Genomic DNA, 14,643 nt, shown 5'->3' with positions numbered 1-14,643 from the left:
AGAGCAAAGACTCCATATTATTAATTTTATAGATTATTTCAATTTCAATCTATTTCAAAATAGCCATAGTTATTTGTTTCAATGGATTTCATCACAAATCTTTCAATTTCAAATTCTTATGACTCTATCTTTATAATAGTGGATTTTTGTATTAAAATGGTATATTTTGGACTATGTTCAAAACCAATTATTGGTGAAGAAATAACAATAAACTCTACTTTGATAGTTTTTATTAATATTATAGATTTTTAAGTGATATCATATCTAATTATGGATTTTAAATTATATCATGCTTTAAGATAACATTCTTTAATATATTATGAGTTGATATTAAGTTATCTTTATTATTTTATTTTCAAACTAATGGACAAATAAAATGTGTAAAAAAAATATTAAATTAATATTTAAAATATACAATCAACTACCACTATGTTAATTGGATAATTTTTTTGTTATGAATTAAGTTTTTATATAATAATATAAATCATTCTTCTATTTAAAAAACTTTTTATTTTACTAATTTTGAACACTATCTATAATTTAATATATTTTATTTATGAAAAGTTAAAAATCTAGTAGCATAGGATTTAGCAAGCAAAGTGAAAGTGCTTTATATAACAATAAAGTCATAATTAAAGGAGATTTATAAATGAAAAATAACTAATGTGGGTATTCTTAGAAAAGAAAAGAAAAGAAAATTATAAGTTGGTAATAATGTATGATTACATTGTTATAATACTTAGACTAATTGTCTTTGTCATAAGTTAGATTATTAAATAATAAATTTATCTCTTATTAAAAAAATTAATTAATTAATTTACATATCATTTTTAATTCTTAAAATCAATAAATATCTATTATATATTCTACATATTTTTTATTGAATCTTATATAACAATTAATATAATAAGCAGAAAGAAATCACTGTGACCATATATTAAAATAGATAATAACTAAAAATTTGAAGTAGAAGAAGTTTTAAATCCAAGGAAACATAAAAAAATTAAAATAAAAATAGAATATCTTATATATTGGTGTGGATATCATAATAGTAAATACACATGAGAGCCATGTAAAAATCTAATAAATTTGTAAAATCTTGTTTCTATTTTTTAACAACATCCATTAAAAATTAAGCATTAATCTTTGACAATAAGATAGTTTAAATCAAGGAGAAATAATTTCAAGAATCAACTTATAGAACTTATTTGCAAATATAAAGAATCATCAACCAACAAATCATCTTTATAGTTTTTATTTGAAAAATTATTAGATAAAATACTTTAATTGTTTGATCTAAATGACATTAAAATTATAATGAATAGTCTTAAAAAGGAGATGTTTTTTTTAAAATAAATGGTGAGATACAATATTTTTGATACCACAATCTTCAAAGAGACTTTTAATACTTAGTGATATTGTTAGAAGTAGATACTACATGAGATGGAATGCAAAATATATTGTTTGAATATAGCTATAAAAGACTTAATGATAATCAAGTAATTATATAGTCTTTTTTTTATATTATATATTTCTAATGATTAAAGAGAAATTTCAACTACCATTTTGCAAAACAAAGATTTAAACTTGTTGCTAACACCATTTGACAAATCTTCGACTTTATCAAATTATAAAGCAATGATACAAATTATTGCCTAAAAAATGGTAGAATATAATAAATATCCATATTCACTAGTATATCTACTTAGATAAGTAGAACTATGCAAAAGTAAGTAGAAATAGGTTAAAATCTTGATATCTTATCAAAGAATGTTTTAGAAGCTCTAAAGACTTTATTTATATTTTTAACTAATTAGTGGTTTAAGAATTTGGCTAAGAAGTTGCCAACATCTAACATATTTAGCCATTTGTATTATAAGTTGGTCATGAGGCACATATATTGGAAACTTTCTTTACAAATCAAACATGTGTTTTGAAAGTTAGACACATATTATATAGTCTATGAACATAATAAATAGACCACTAGTTGATTGTTAATATTTTATTATTTTTAATTATATAATTATTCAATCATAATTAAATCAATAAAGATGTCATAAATAAGCTAGAAATAAATTAGTAATAAGTTAGGTATAAATTATATTCAATCTTACTTGCTATACTTCTAATCTTCATAAGTAATACAAGCTCTCATGGATTAAGACATGTGAGTAATTAATCCTTACTTGAGAATGTGTTTTAAACACAATAGTGAAGTTAGTTTGGCCTTAAAAGTATTTTTAGAGCTCATTTAATAGATATCAGCCTTAATCTTTTATTTTCACCATTGGATTGATAAGAGCTGCAAATCTTAATTTGGGCTCTTTGGAATTCAAGAGTGAATATGTGGCCACCATCTTTAGGCCTTAAGACAAGAATATAAGAGGTTTAATGGACACATTTGGTCAAGACCTCTTCTTGATGGACAAATTCACATTAATTTTTTAATAGGTTTTGAGAGTAGATTTAGTTTTTTTGTCAGATTTATCTTTTAAGTTTATGAATCAATTCTAAAAGATATAGGTAAAAATTATTTTCTTTTGTGTTTCTTCATACATAAAAAATAAAAAAACAAAACAAAACAAATTAAAAACAAATTTTAGACAAGAAAGAATTCTCTAGTTTAATAAAAGGCAGTATATTTCTTTTATTATTTTAGAGCTAAATTTTGAAAAGCTATGTTTTATTGCTCACAAGCTGAAAAGAAATAAGATTTATTAGATTAGAAAGCTATTTTAGTTTGAATTCTAAAAAGCTAAGAACTAATCACATTGAAGCCAAGACATTGTAGGATTATGATTTTTATTGTAGAAAATTTGTTGCTTTAAAATTCAAGTAGCCAAAAGAAGGCACAACTTTAGAGAACAAGATCACAAGAATCAAGACAATCCAAAAGCTTGGTTATTAGAAGAAAATATAATTTAAAGCAAAGATTAAAATATGCTTAAGTTTATTGAAGAAAAATCAAAAACATAAAGCCCTGGAACTCAATTTTGTATAAGAAGGTATGTTGCCTTGCTAAATTAGAGCAATAATTTTAAAAGATAATATTTCAAGCATATAATTAAACCTAAAATAAAAATTTAAAACTTTGATGTATTGTAAGGTCTTATTTCTAACAAGACTTGTTTGGTTAATTTGTAGCTTACAATCAATTGTGGTATGTTTATTTTTGGGGATAGATATATCAATAAATTTAGAAGTACCAAACTCCTTTGCTTCTTATTTAGATAAAATTCTCATTTCATTATTCAATTCCTATCAATGAATCTTAGATGGAAGTTTATGAAGTATATAGTTGTTAATTTTGAAGAATAGTTAAATTAAATAATGAAGTTTTTAGATGGAAGTAATACTTTAATTTTAAAAAAATAAAAATAAAATAAAAAATAGATATAATATATTATTTGGATGAAAAATTGGGATGATATCCATTATATAAATTGGATGAATGTTAATTACATAGATGTATGAATTTTAATTAGTTATTATCTTAATAACTTAAATTATACTACAATGTATAGTAATAAATTTAGATTCATTAATTTGTATTTATTATTGTATGAGAATTTGAAGACATCTAATTAGATGCACTAAATTCTTCTCACATAACCTATAAGACATTGCTATGTAGTTTTTTAGTTGATAGTATATACAGAGGCAAGAACAAGGCCTTCTTCATTCTTGTCAAAGCCTTTTTTCTATTCCATCTTAATTCAAGACTTCCTAGGCTTTTTACATTTGGCAAAAGTCATTCTAGTTTCAATTCTATATCTATCTTTTAGTCATCTATTTTTTCTTTTTTGAGTGAATTTGTTGTTATTCATATCTTTGACATCTATTATATTTATATTATATTATTAATAAATTTTCTACTATATCACTATATCATTTTTTTATTTTTTATATAAAACAAGGTTCCTACAAATAGAAGCAACTTTGTTTCTTCCATTGTTGTTTCTATTGTGTGATTTGTGACCTAATTAATACCTTGTGGATCTTGTATAGTTAGTTTTGATTTAACATTTTAAAAGCCATTTAAAGAAGTTTCCACTTTAGAATTGCAATATCTTGTTTCAATTAATCAAACCTTGAACCAATATTCTAAGAAGATGAAATATTTAAGTTATTTTTTATGGTATAATAGTACATTACTTTGATGAACTTATTGAAGTATTTCAGAATAATATAATATAAGATTTCTATTATAAGAAATAAGTCTACCTATCCATCTCAACATTATAAAAAATAAAGGATATATTTAAGATTGTTTGAATTTTTTGTATAATGTGCAACATATGTGTGTCGGTTCTTACAAGTTCATGTAATTACATAGGCTTTAATATGACTCCAACATGTAAAAAAGTAAAAGATAATATTATTATATGTAATTTGATATATTTTTTTAATCCTTGCAGAGCTTTAAATTAAGTGTTCTTTAACTTCAAACTAAAGTTTTGTTTGTACCAACCTAAAGTTGTGTTGAATTGTTTGTTGGCTATTAAATTAAAATTAGATGTGCAATCTTTTAGTTATTTAGAAGTTACAAATGCATAGAATTGGAACTCTCTTTATAAAGTTTTCAATTGCATACTTAGTAATAAGACAATATAATTTGTCTTTGCTTTGGTCTCTATTGTTGTTACTTTGTTTACTACATTTGCATTTACACAATAGGAAGTTATTTTATTATAACTTACATGTGGATTATAATTAATTGTTATCATGTTTATTTTTTATCTCAATTTTTCTTGCAAAGAATGGTAGAATTCAGGCACAATTTAGTATTTCGTAGGTGACAATTGATGTAAAAAGAATTGTCTTTTCCATTTTCAATTTGGTAGTATCGTTCATTCATTCCATTGTGAATTTTTCAACACCTTTTAGAAATGGTCAAGTTCGTGAACCTTTCCATATTCTCTAAGTGTCATCCATTTCATACAGGATGAAATCTCATAAGTGCAAGCAACCACTATAAGCACTCTTCAGTTTCCTTACAGGACTGCTCTTATGGTAATTAGACATGCACAAATGCCTCAAATCATGGTGGTTGTCTCATATGTGACATAGGATTGGCAACTTCACGATCTAGAGTGGACAAAAGTGGTTCATTAAACATGACAGATAAAGTTAGACTGACGATTTACAAGAACAACGCAGTTACTTGAATAGATCGATTTAAAATGGGGCTGGGTTTTTAGCAAAGGAAACATATCGTGTACTCACAATGCATAACACATTTAGTTACAATACGTTACTTCGGATTTGGACGACCATGTGTGCAAGCAAAATCAGGCTACCGCAGATTGTTGGATTGAACTAGTTCCAGTGAATAAAATATTAGAAACAAGGGACACTTCAATGCCCCTACAAAGTACATGAGTATGTAGAAGACACTACCGGAAAGGGCTGTAAGTGATGATCATCAAAACTGGATCTCGTAGGGTACAAGTACAGAATGTTTACCAACCTCTGGCATCAAGATGACACCATTCCTCAAGGATTGAGCTGAAAGCAGCAACACCACTCCTTGCGATGTTGCAGAGGTTGCAACCAGCTGCCGTGCTTCAGAATCACTTAACATCCTAATAAGGATCCATTCAACGGCGGATTTATCAGATGTCGATAACCGAAATTGCAAGAAGAGAATTAGAGCAGTAATCATTCTGCGAGGTGAACTACATTGAACTGGCTTGATTGAAAAGTTCCGTGTTGTGGTTCCCACAGGGTCTGCCAGAGTGGCTTAGTTAATGGTGGAGAGGGGCGCTCGAGATTCACGGAAGGATGCTTCCACTGATAGGAATGTTTTACTAAGTCCATCGGAACCGCCGATAACACTCTTCGTTCGGAACTCATCAAGCAGACTTAGAAGGGATGGAGTGCACAAAGCGTCAATTGAAGACTGCGTTGGCACTTCAATAGGTCTTCTCCTGGGAGTTGAACATGTAGGTTGCTCCTCCTGCATCACAGAGAGTTCCATTTACCAAATCTGAGCAAAGTGAACTATAATGTAATAGAGACTCCCCGAACCAAGTGAACAGCAGTACCAGGTCGAACTAAATGGAGAAAAAGAGGCAACAAAGCCAAAGCAGTAGCATACCAAGTACTCCTCTTTCAGAACGTGATCGGCGTGCTTTTGGACGGCAGACACACTTGAGCTATGGCCGCTCTCTAGTTCTGCAGCTGCTGCAACTTGGGATGCCATCGTTGACTGCATTCTTGCAGCTGCTTCAGCCTCTCCAGCACAGGTTTCTGAGAATAATCAGAAGGAAACTGTACAATTAGTCACTAGATCTCTAATTAATTCTAATTAAAACGGTTCTATGTCCAAGTATCAAATTTGGTGGAATGCTGCTATCCTTCTGATTAGCTTGGGAATGAGATAACTATTTAACATAATCCTCAGAGAAGATAACTCAAATTCATGGCATGCGGGAATACCGTTTACAAAAGTAACTGTGTAATTGTTCTCAGTCTCGATCTCCATCAGCGCAGCATCCTCCTGTCCTTGAATGTTGACCAAAAGATTCGCGTTCGCTTGTAAGCCCTCCCTAAAAAGTGAAAAGGAACTCAAGTTCGTAAGAAAATTAATTATCCATATTCAAGAACACGTTGAAGGAACTGAAACCTCCACCCCATAAGTACAGGAGTGTAGAAGGTGCTGACCCAATAATAGAGTTGACGGCCGCAGTGTGAGAATTCTGTAGCTCCATGATTTCCTTGTGGGTGGATTCCCATTTCCGACCAGAAGTTGAAGTATGGTCGGTACTGTAACGAAATACAAAGTCAGACCAAGAGACATCTGAATTGGAGAAAATAAATTTTCAGAATAAGAAAACCTCTACACCCGCATCACAAGACATGGAGAAGTTAATTACCACGACTGGAGAGTCTCCTCCATCCGAGAAACCTTGGTGTTTAACAAAGCTGCATCTTCAATTGAAGATGAGTCTGCAGTGGCGATGTAGGTAGCGAGGTGTCCGTTTGCAGAAACAGCTTCTTGCTGAATCTTTTCAAGCCCTTGTTGCACCACAGTCGCGTCTTGATTTGCCTTGTCCCTAAGCTTCTTGACAGACGTTTGAATCTGTAAAACCGTTATATCAACAATTAGAAAATGTAGTCATAGAAAAGACACAGGTGACCAATGTATATATACCCCAAGCGCGCTTGCGTGCAGACTGGCTTGGTTCAAATGGCCATATAGCCCCAGCACCCTTTCCAGCGTATCAAATGAAACGCAAAAGTCGTTACTTACAAGATTGGTCCGAGTTGACAGCGAACTGGCCAACATTGCTGTGATCTTTTCAAGGAGCTGGGCATGATCTTTCCGGGCATGTTCCTGAACACAAGCGAGTATTACGTCAACGTAAGTGGATGCAACCTTTTAAATAAACCCAACGCAGTTTGCAGAAGTGATCCTCAAATCTCTAAAGCAATGGATGCATTTCACAAGTGTCAGCTGTTGAAGATATATAGATTGAAAGCGTTGGATAGCAATTCCACTTCAAACTAACCAGCAATAATACATATCAGGAACGAACAAACCTCGTACGCATCTGCAAGCTGGATGAGTTCGTGGTCGTGCACGGAGCTAGTCGAGTTCACATGCTCTCGGAAGTTAGCAGCGTCGGTCTCCATGGTTGACAAGGAGGTTGTCACTACCTGAGTGATATCGCGTGCTGCTTCCAGGCTCCTTCGCGCTGCCTGAGACAGGAAATAGATTTCAGAAAATCGCGATATAAATAAATGATAAGTAAAACAATAAAATAAATTGACTTCTTTTTAAAAAGGAAGTGCCACGAGCAAAGAGAGTAGAACCAAGGACTGCGGGATACTTACTTCACGTTGTTGTTGGGCAAAACTAGCTACTTCTTGACCTTGAGTAGCGATATTCTCTTGTAATTCATTAAGCACACTCTGTGCATCTGCTATGGCGCTTACCAAAAGCTGTTGAGATCACGAAGAGGAATGGTCAATCAGTAGGATGCTAGAACTACACACGGTTCACAATTATCACTGATTCCTCTCGCAGTCACCTCCAGTATCAACTTTACGATTAACATACCTGTTCAAGGGCTGCTGGATATGCCGTCACGGTGGAATCGAGGGTCTTGAATGTGGAGGTCGATACAGTCTCATGTGCATGCACAGTCACGTGGACTGAATGCAACTGGGTTATATACAGGTCCTTCAATCCCTGGAGTTTCCTCTTAAGCTCCTCCACAGACTGCAGTTAAAAGTGAATCAATAATCGCGATTACGACCATAAAGCGGGCTTGATACATCATATTTGAGAAGTGAGAGGATGATGTGGTTCTGGAGAGAGTACCTTCTCTTTGAAGTTCAGGAAAGCTTGGAGTTGCTCTTCTAAAGTCCGGAATTGCTGCTGTTGAGTACCCACTCCTGATACCACTAGAGCACGGAGTTGCTCCATTTGTTCTTTCAGACCAGTTTGAAAAGCGTCTACCAATTTTAAGTTTTTGATCTCCATATTCTCTTTTCTCTCTGCTCGACATGAAAAAAACACAAAAATTAGTGATACATCATTTCCCAACACAAAACAGCTATCTAATTCAAGGACATGTGAACAAAGTTTGCCCTGTGGATCACAAATCCAATTCAGTACAAATAAGACTGTACCGATCTTTGCGAATAATCCTGCAACATCCTGGACTGTTGCCTCCAGCTCCTTTCTCAACTCAGTTGCCTGGCTGACAAGTGCCTTTTCTGTAAGGAAACAAATGCATTAGTGATGCGTACTGCCCGGTTCCGCTTGACGCAATCACGAATGCTTGGGCTAGGAGAGAAAATCCAAGGTTTCCTAAGTTAGGACCAGGGGTTCTAACGCGTGTTCCTAAATTAGAACGAATGAGTCTGGAAGACCAGCTGCCACTCTATATCTAAAGGAGGTGCTGACCTGCTTCTTTATGATTCGCAATTACGAAATCATGCTCTCTTATTGAAATATTGGCTTGCTTCAAGTTCTCTGTTGTTTCGTTCAAATGGTCTCGAGTGCGATCGAGGGATTCCTGCGTAGACAATGTACGAAATGTCAAACACAGCTCAGAAATGAGCAATTATCCTGCTGTAATGGAAGGCCGGAATGACGGAATATCTCACCTGTGTGAGATTTAGCTTGGCGAGGAGATCGGCATACTGCTGCTGTTGAATTTCACTCGACTTCTCTAAATCTTCAATTTGCTGCATCAGCCATAATAAAGCTCATGAGACTACTTGGATTGGTAGTACGACCGCAGAAAACCAACAGAGTTCCAAGGGTCAATAATACCTTATCTTTGACCTCCAAATCAATTTCCATGCGTTCTATCCTGTCCACCATGGCCTGCAAGAACATGGATTTTACCCAACCCTAAGCTTGAGAGATGTAGAAAAGGTGATACATTCGCATACTGAAGCTTAGCAGTGAAGTCCTGACGTCTTCCGGAAAGAAGCACGAGGAAAGACAAACCTTTTTCTCAGCTTCCTCTTCGAAGTAACGATCACGCGGAATGTAAATGCCATTTCTTTCACGGGCAGAGTAGACCTCTGAAACAGAAGGGTGGTGTGCGTCAGAAAAGATAAACTCTACTTAGCATGCATTTCGAGGAGTACTTCTGCATTTGTATGACATGATCTTGCGAATGGATTCAGGGAAAGCATTTGACCTGATTTGAGCCTCTCTATCTCGCTGTAAAGATCTCTAATGTGTGCGGTTTTCAACGTTTTTTGGTTCACCTGAAAAAGTTAATACAAAAAATTAGACAATCTTCCACACCTACGAACTTTGAAAACATTGAAAACATGGTTGACAAAAGAGACCAACCTCAGGCTTGTTCTTGATGTTTTTGGCACGATATGCATAATCCAATGTACTCAGTGTCTCTTCGAGACAAGGAACTGAGGGCGAGACGGTGGCAATTATACACGTTTTTGTCTTTCCTCCCAAGGAATCCCTTAACAATCTTGTCAGCTTACTATCTCTGTGACATTAAAGAAGAGTGAATTGTGAGGAACAGCCATCACGAAAGCTCATCCTTCATTCTAGAGGCATAAATGTTTTTCCCAATTAAGAATGCTCTACCTGTAAGGGATGTGACCCAAGTGCTCGACCAGAGCTGTTATCACACGTCCAAGCGTAAGTAGACTTTTATTGATTTCTCCAGTTTCCCGCGCGCGCATCTGGAAGTTATGTGGTAGTTAGAGATTGTTCAAAAAGATTGGTTTTCAAGAGATTGAGTTCAAAAGTTCAAAAGAATTCTTGCTTACATCTTTAGCGCCAGACCGAGAGATGTTTTCAGATCCGGCCAAATCCACTAAATTCAACTTCCCACACTTCATCAGTTCCTCGCCCTCGGGGGTGGTTTCCTTGACGTGTATGGTAATGGAAAAGATGGTATGAGATCGACTGCAAATGATTCGAAACCCGATTAGGCCATTGAGTTCGTGCTGCGGGGTTAGTAACGCTCGAGAAGTACATGACAGTGTCTTAGCTTAGGCACTGTAATTTCCGGTGAGAAAGTTTACATCAAATTTCCAACCTCGAAGATGTTCACACCAGAACACACAATCTTAAAATTTGAAGCCGACAGGTATTGCCTAAGTGGGTAGTGAACATATACACGCACCTGGATTGTTTGTTCAACAATGTATCCGCAGTTTGGCGTCTGGCCGAGCCCCTATCAAGCAGAGTGTAAATGTGACTGGCACTGGTCACGATTTCCTCCTCTAAACCCCTGACGAGAACACCACCTTTTCCATCCTCCATCAGTTGCAGATGTTTCTTGACTTTCTCATCGATAACCACTTTCGAATACTCTTCAGGTGCTAATAGATCAGTAAGCTCTTCGTTATAGAGCTCAAGATAGGTGACCTTCACACTGTACTCTTGTTCGTCTTTATCAAGTGTCTCGAAAATTTGTTGGATAGCACGAGGAATGACACCCGCATCGGGAGGAAGTTCTCCGTTCTGCAAAGAAATTGTAAATGATGATTCCTATGTTTCGACCATTCAACGACCAGTAAATTAGCTGAGTGACAACGCCTTTATGAAACTGAGCAACATATAAACGTTCAGGGGTACGTGAGGCTTACTACCTTCGACTTCATTCCTGACCCTTCCATAGTGAAGGTCTTTCCGGTCCCGGTCTGCCCATATGCAAAAATAGTGCAGTTGTAGCCATCCAAAACCTCGTTGACGATAGGAACGATGGATTCATCATACAATTCAATTTGCTTACACTGGGGTCCAAATACCTGAGTGTAATGCAACAAGGATTAATGAATGCGAGAAAACGGACGTTAGTCAAAGAAAATCAATACTTACACTGAGAGTGGAATAGCAGTGAGCTATTATAAATGTGAAATAGTAACAACAATAATGGTAATAATATTGGCAAAGAAAATATAATTAACGGCATACACCTCTGAAAGTGCTCAATCAATTAATTATGACACAAACATTCACATTTTAGCTGTAGTAGGGAGCACCAGATACGAGAAAGTGGGGAAGGTAATACAAGAGCAACACAGGGACATGAAGACAAGACTAAGGGACGTGATATAGTATGTACAGTTCGAAATGAAACTAGAGTCATACGTCCCTAAATTCAGGCTTGCTGTCGCATTCTGGTTTTAAATAGATATGTGAAAGTAATGAAGAATTGGGAGCACAATTGACGCGTTAATCACCGGAATTTGACTAGCGAAAAGAACATACATTCAATACGATGGGCATTGGTGCCACACTTCCGAGACCGTGCTAGATCCTAACAACTGCCACCAGTTTAAAAGCTCAAATACGCAGACTTGTACTTCGCGTATCAACTGATAAGACATCCTTTCAAGAACAGAATTGTCGTGAAAGTTACTGGTTGTCAACGGACCTTATCAAAAGTAAATGTTCGGTCAATTTGTTTGTGGGCTGAGCATTGAAATGCCGTAACTTCTCGACGCTGTTCGTTGCAAGAAATGACTTGAGGAGATTTAGCTTTCTTCTCATCGTCGCTTAAGGGCCTGTAAAAAGACAGAGTCAAATAGTTTTAAATTTATTGCAAAATCCGGAAACCATAATTTCAATCACAGTACAATTATAATTTACCCTGTACCTGCAACGAACCAGGACTTGGACGTTGACTCCTTTGTCTTTATCCGTTCGTGCACCTACAGCATCAGGCGGAAACCTGGACGCGGTCCGGGCAGTCCGTGGAGAAAACAGAATAGGATCGCGAGCCATCCCGGCGACAGCTCAAACAGCAGAAACTCAGATTTCAAGATTCAGTGAGGCAACAACGTCAGTTGCATCACCAAGAAGACCTCTCGATTCGCAGTGCACTACAATACTTTACCTCTTGATACGAATTGGTAAAGTATGCACAGAGGAACGCATCAACTCGAAATGGGCAAAATATGCTGCGAAGAGCGTGTTGCCCAAATGAAGTCGACAGGTACAACAGATGAGAGTCTCCAAAACACAATTTCGAGCAGCGACTGTAGGAGCGTCCAGAGAGACGCAGTGTAGATTAAGGCGGCAATTTAATCACCCCGAAGCCGAAACAAGACCCATGACACAAAGAGACGGACCGCTAAACCCGAAAAAAATTCCTGTTACACAACTCTTACTGAACCTTTCCAGAAAACCGCTCTCGAGCAGGGCATCATGAGCGATCCTTCAGGTTCCAGCCGAATCACAGTAACAGACGAGCGACGTGCACCGCATTTGACTGCGCCCAAATCCTCCACAGTGACACCAACAAAGACAGGAACTAGACAGAAACTCTCCGTGGAAACTGGTCCACATTCAGGGAACGATGCTGAATCGGGGAAAAAACTAACAAGCAAGCATCCAGTTTCTTTCAGAGGGATCCACCGTAGTCTCCCCCCACCGCTCCCGCTTCGTGGCCTTCGAAGCAACACGAAACTAAGGTACCCAAGGCGTCAAGCGAGCACGATGCTCGACAGAATGGAGCAAGAATGGACAGAGAGGGTGAGGGATGGGGAGGTAAGTCACAAGATCGAGAAGGAGGTGAGAGACGGAATAAGGACAGCGAGGATTGGCGAGTGGGAAGAAGCTGAAGGTGGGGGGCGGGGACGCAGTTCCGAGAGCTGCTGACAATCGAACCTACCCTTCAATTTTCACCTTTCAAACCCCTTCATTCCCGCTGACCCGGACCACCACCACCATCGACCTGCCCGCTCACACCCCAACTTCCATCAACCAAACACACACTTCCACCTCCCCCCGACCCGTGCTTCCATCCAACCATCCACCCCGCGCCGTGCATCTGCCGTCCGTAATCCCCGTACCCGCCCCCACCCCGCCAATTCCCACGTCAACACTTCCACCTCGTTTCCACTTCGGTACTGGTTATCGTTCCCGGAGCTTGAAGGCGTTCAAATGTGCGTTCAAACCGTTGAATGAGATTCCACTTCCTGCCGGTTATAGGGTTACACTCCCAACACCTTCTACATACATGTTGGTCAGCTACTGTAGTGTTTTGGTTTTTTACATTCTTAGATTATTTTTATTTCTTTCTCCTTTAGAATGTTGGGGTGTGTGTGTGTGAGTTTGTGCGTTTGGTCGAGAGGATGGATGACCGTTGCGGTGGAGATGCGTATCCCAAATAATGGAAGGTCAATTCGGCTGGCACGTATCCATCCGCAGCAATGCCTCGACAAGGACGTCCCCTCCCCTTCACATGATTGTGGTTTGACGCCAGTACCACGAAGAGGAAGAAGAAGAAAACCATGTCTTACAGAAAGATAAATAGACACATACCCGCCAATAGATACATACTCTTCATTCATCAATGAATTCATTCATTTCTTCTGTCGTTTGGTGTGGATGCATGGAATCCAACTTATCAGTGTTCTGTTTGTCTGGCTCGTGTTTAGTTGGATGGGTGTGGATGACTAGTGGCCGCCTCTTTTGTCCTTTATAAGACGGATGATGTTTGGTTTTGTTTCCAGGGCTTGATGTTGTAGTTTACACGTGGTGGTGTGTTGAACGAGCTGGAGCTTTAGGTTGCGGATTTACACGTGGTTGGTTGGAAACCAATGGGCATTTGTGACACGTGGGTTCCTTTTTATCCCAACTTTTTTGCGTTTTCTACTGAAATTTGTTGTGCATTTTCTGCGTGCGGTGTTAAAAACAAATAAAATACGATTACTTACTTTAACTTTTTTTTATTGGAATTTTATTGGTAAAAGGAGGTGGAACAAAGAATCAACTATAGTGTTCCCCCACTTTTTGGTTTTGCGTGTAACGAAAAATTATGCCTTGTTAACTGTACGGCGTCAACAATAATAAAGAGCAGTTTGAATTATGTTGGTGAAATGGATGGGGACAATTGTGAAGAAGAAAATATACACACATACAAGCATCTATTTGTGCAAATATATATATATACATATATATATATATATATATATGACATTATGTGCAGAATTAATAATACAACAACTTCTGAAGTGAATTTGTTACTATATATTGGTTAGTGTTAATAATACCATTCATATTTTGTTTTGATCAGGACGACTGAAGTTGAAATTACAAAAGTATGTAGTGAATTTTAACGAAATCTCGCTCTCTCTCTCTCTCGATATATATACATATATATATATATATATATATATACACATGCACAC

At 36.5% G+C, this 14,643-nt stretch overlaps 1 protein-coding gene across 1 annotated transcript; it reads right to left on the bottom strand.

Annotated features, from left to right (window-relative positions):
* Window positions 1-5,306: 5,306 nt before the first annotated feature.
* Window positions 5,307-12,549, bottom strand: LOC112278033 (kinesin-like protein KIN-5D). The gene is made up of 23 exons (XM_024511022.3): window positions 12,105-12,549; window positions 11,883-12,012; window positions 11,095-11,253; window positions 10,626-10,966; window positions 10,267-10,405; window positions 10,082-10,179; window positions 9,824-9,980; window positions 9,666-9,735; window positions 9,470-9,546; window positions 9,290-9,343; window positions 9,121-9,201; window positions 8,918-9,029; window positions 8,641-8,727; window positions 8,330-8,505; window positions 8,066-8,227; window positions 7,840-7,947; window positions 7,546-7,704; window positions 7,256-7,339; window positions 6,879-7,084; window positions 6,667-6,768; window positions 6,442-6,551; window positions 6,101-6,252; window positions 5,307-5,959 (listed from the first exon to the last, which is right to left on the bottom strand). Exons 1-23 carry the CDS (start codon window positions 12,230-12,232, stop codon window positions 5,744-5,746), a joined length of 3,108 nt encoding a protein of 1,035 aa, XP_024366790.1. The 5' UTR covers window positions 12,233-12,549; the 3' UTR covers window positions 5,307-5,743.
* Between the last annotated feature and the right edge of the window lie 2,094 nt (window positions 12,550-14,643).

The sequence above is a fragment of the Physcomitrium patens genome, chromosome 26 (assembly GCF_059467195.1).
Source record: "Physcomitrium patens ecotype Gransden chromosome 26, ASM5946719v1, whole genome shotgun sequence".
NCBI classification, from domain to species: domain Eukaryota; kingdom Viridiplantae; phylum Streptophyta; class Bryopsida; order Funariales; family Funariaceae; genus Physcomitrium; species Physcomitrium patens.
The sequence above is the reverse complement of the archived record's forward strand: the minus strand, read 5'-3'. Positions and strand labels throughout refer to the sequence as shown.

Coding starts and splice junctions, on each gene's coding strand:
- LOC112278033 (XM_024511022.3), bottom strand. CDS start 12,232: ATGGCTCGCGATCCTATTCTGTTTTCTCCACGGACTGCCCGGACCGCG. Junction 9,030..9,120: donor CCAAGCTAAATCTCACACAG/GTGAGATATTCC, acceptor TTGTCTACGCAG/GAATCCCTCGATCGCACTCG. Junction 7,948..8,065: donor ATCCAGCAGCCCTTGAACAG/GTATGTTAATCG, acceptor TGATCTCAACAG/CTTTTGGTAAGCGCCATAGC.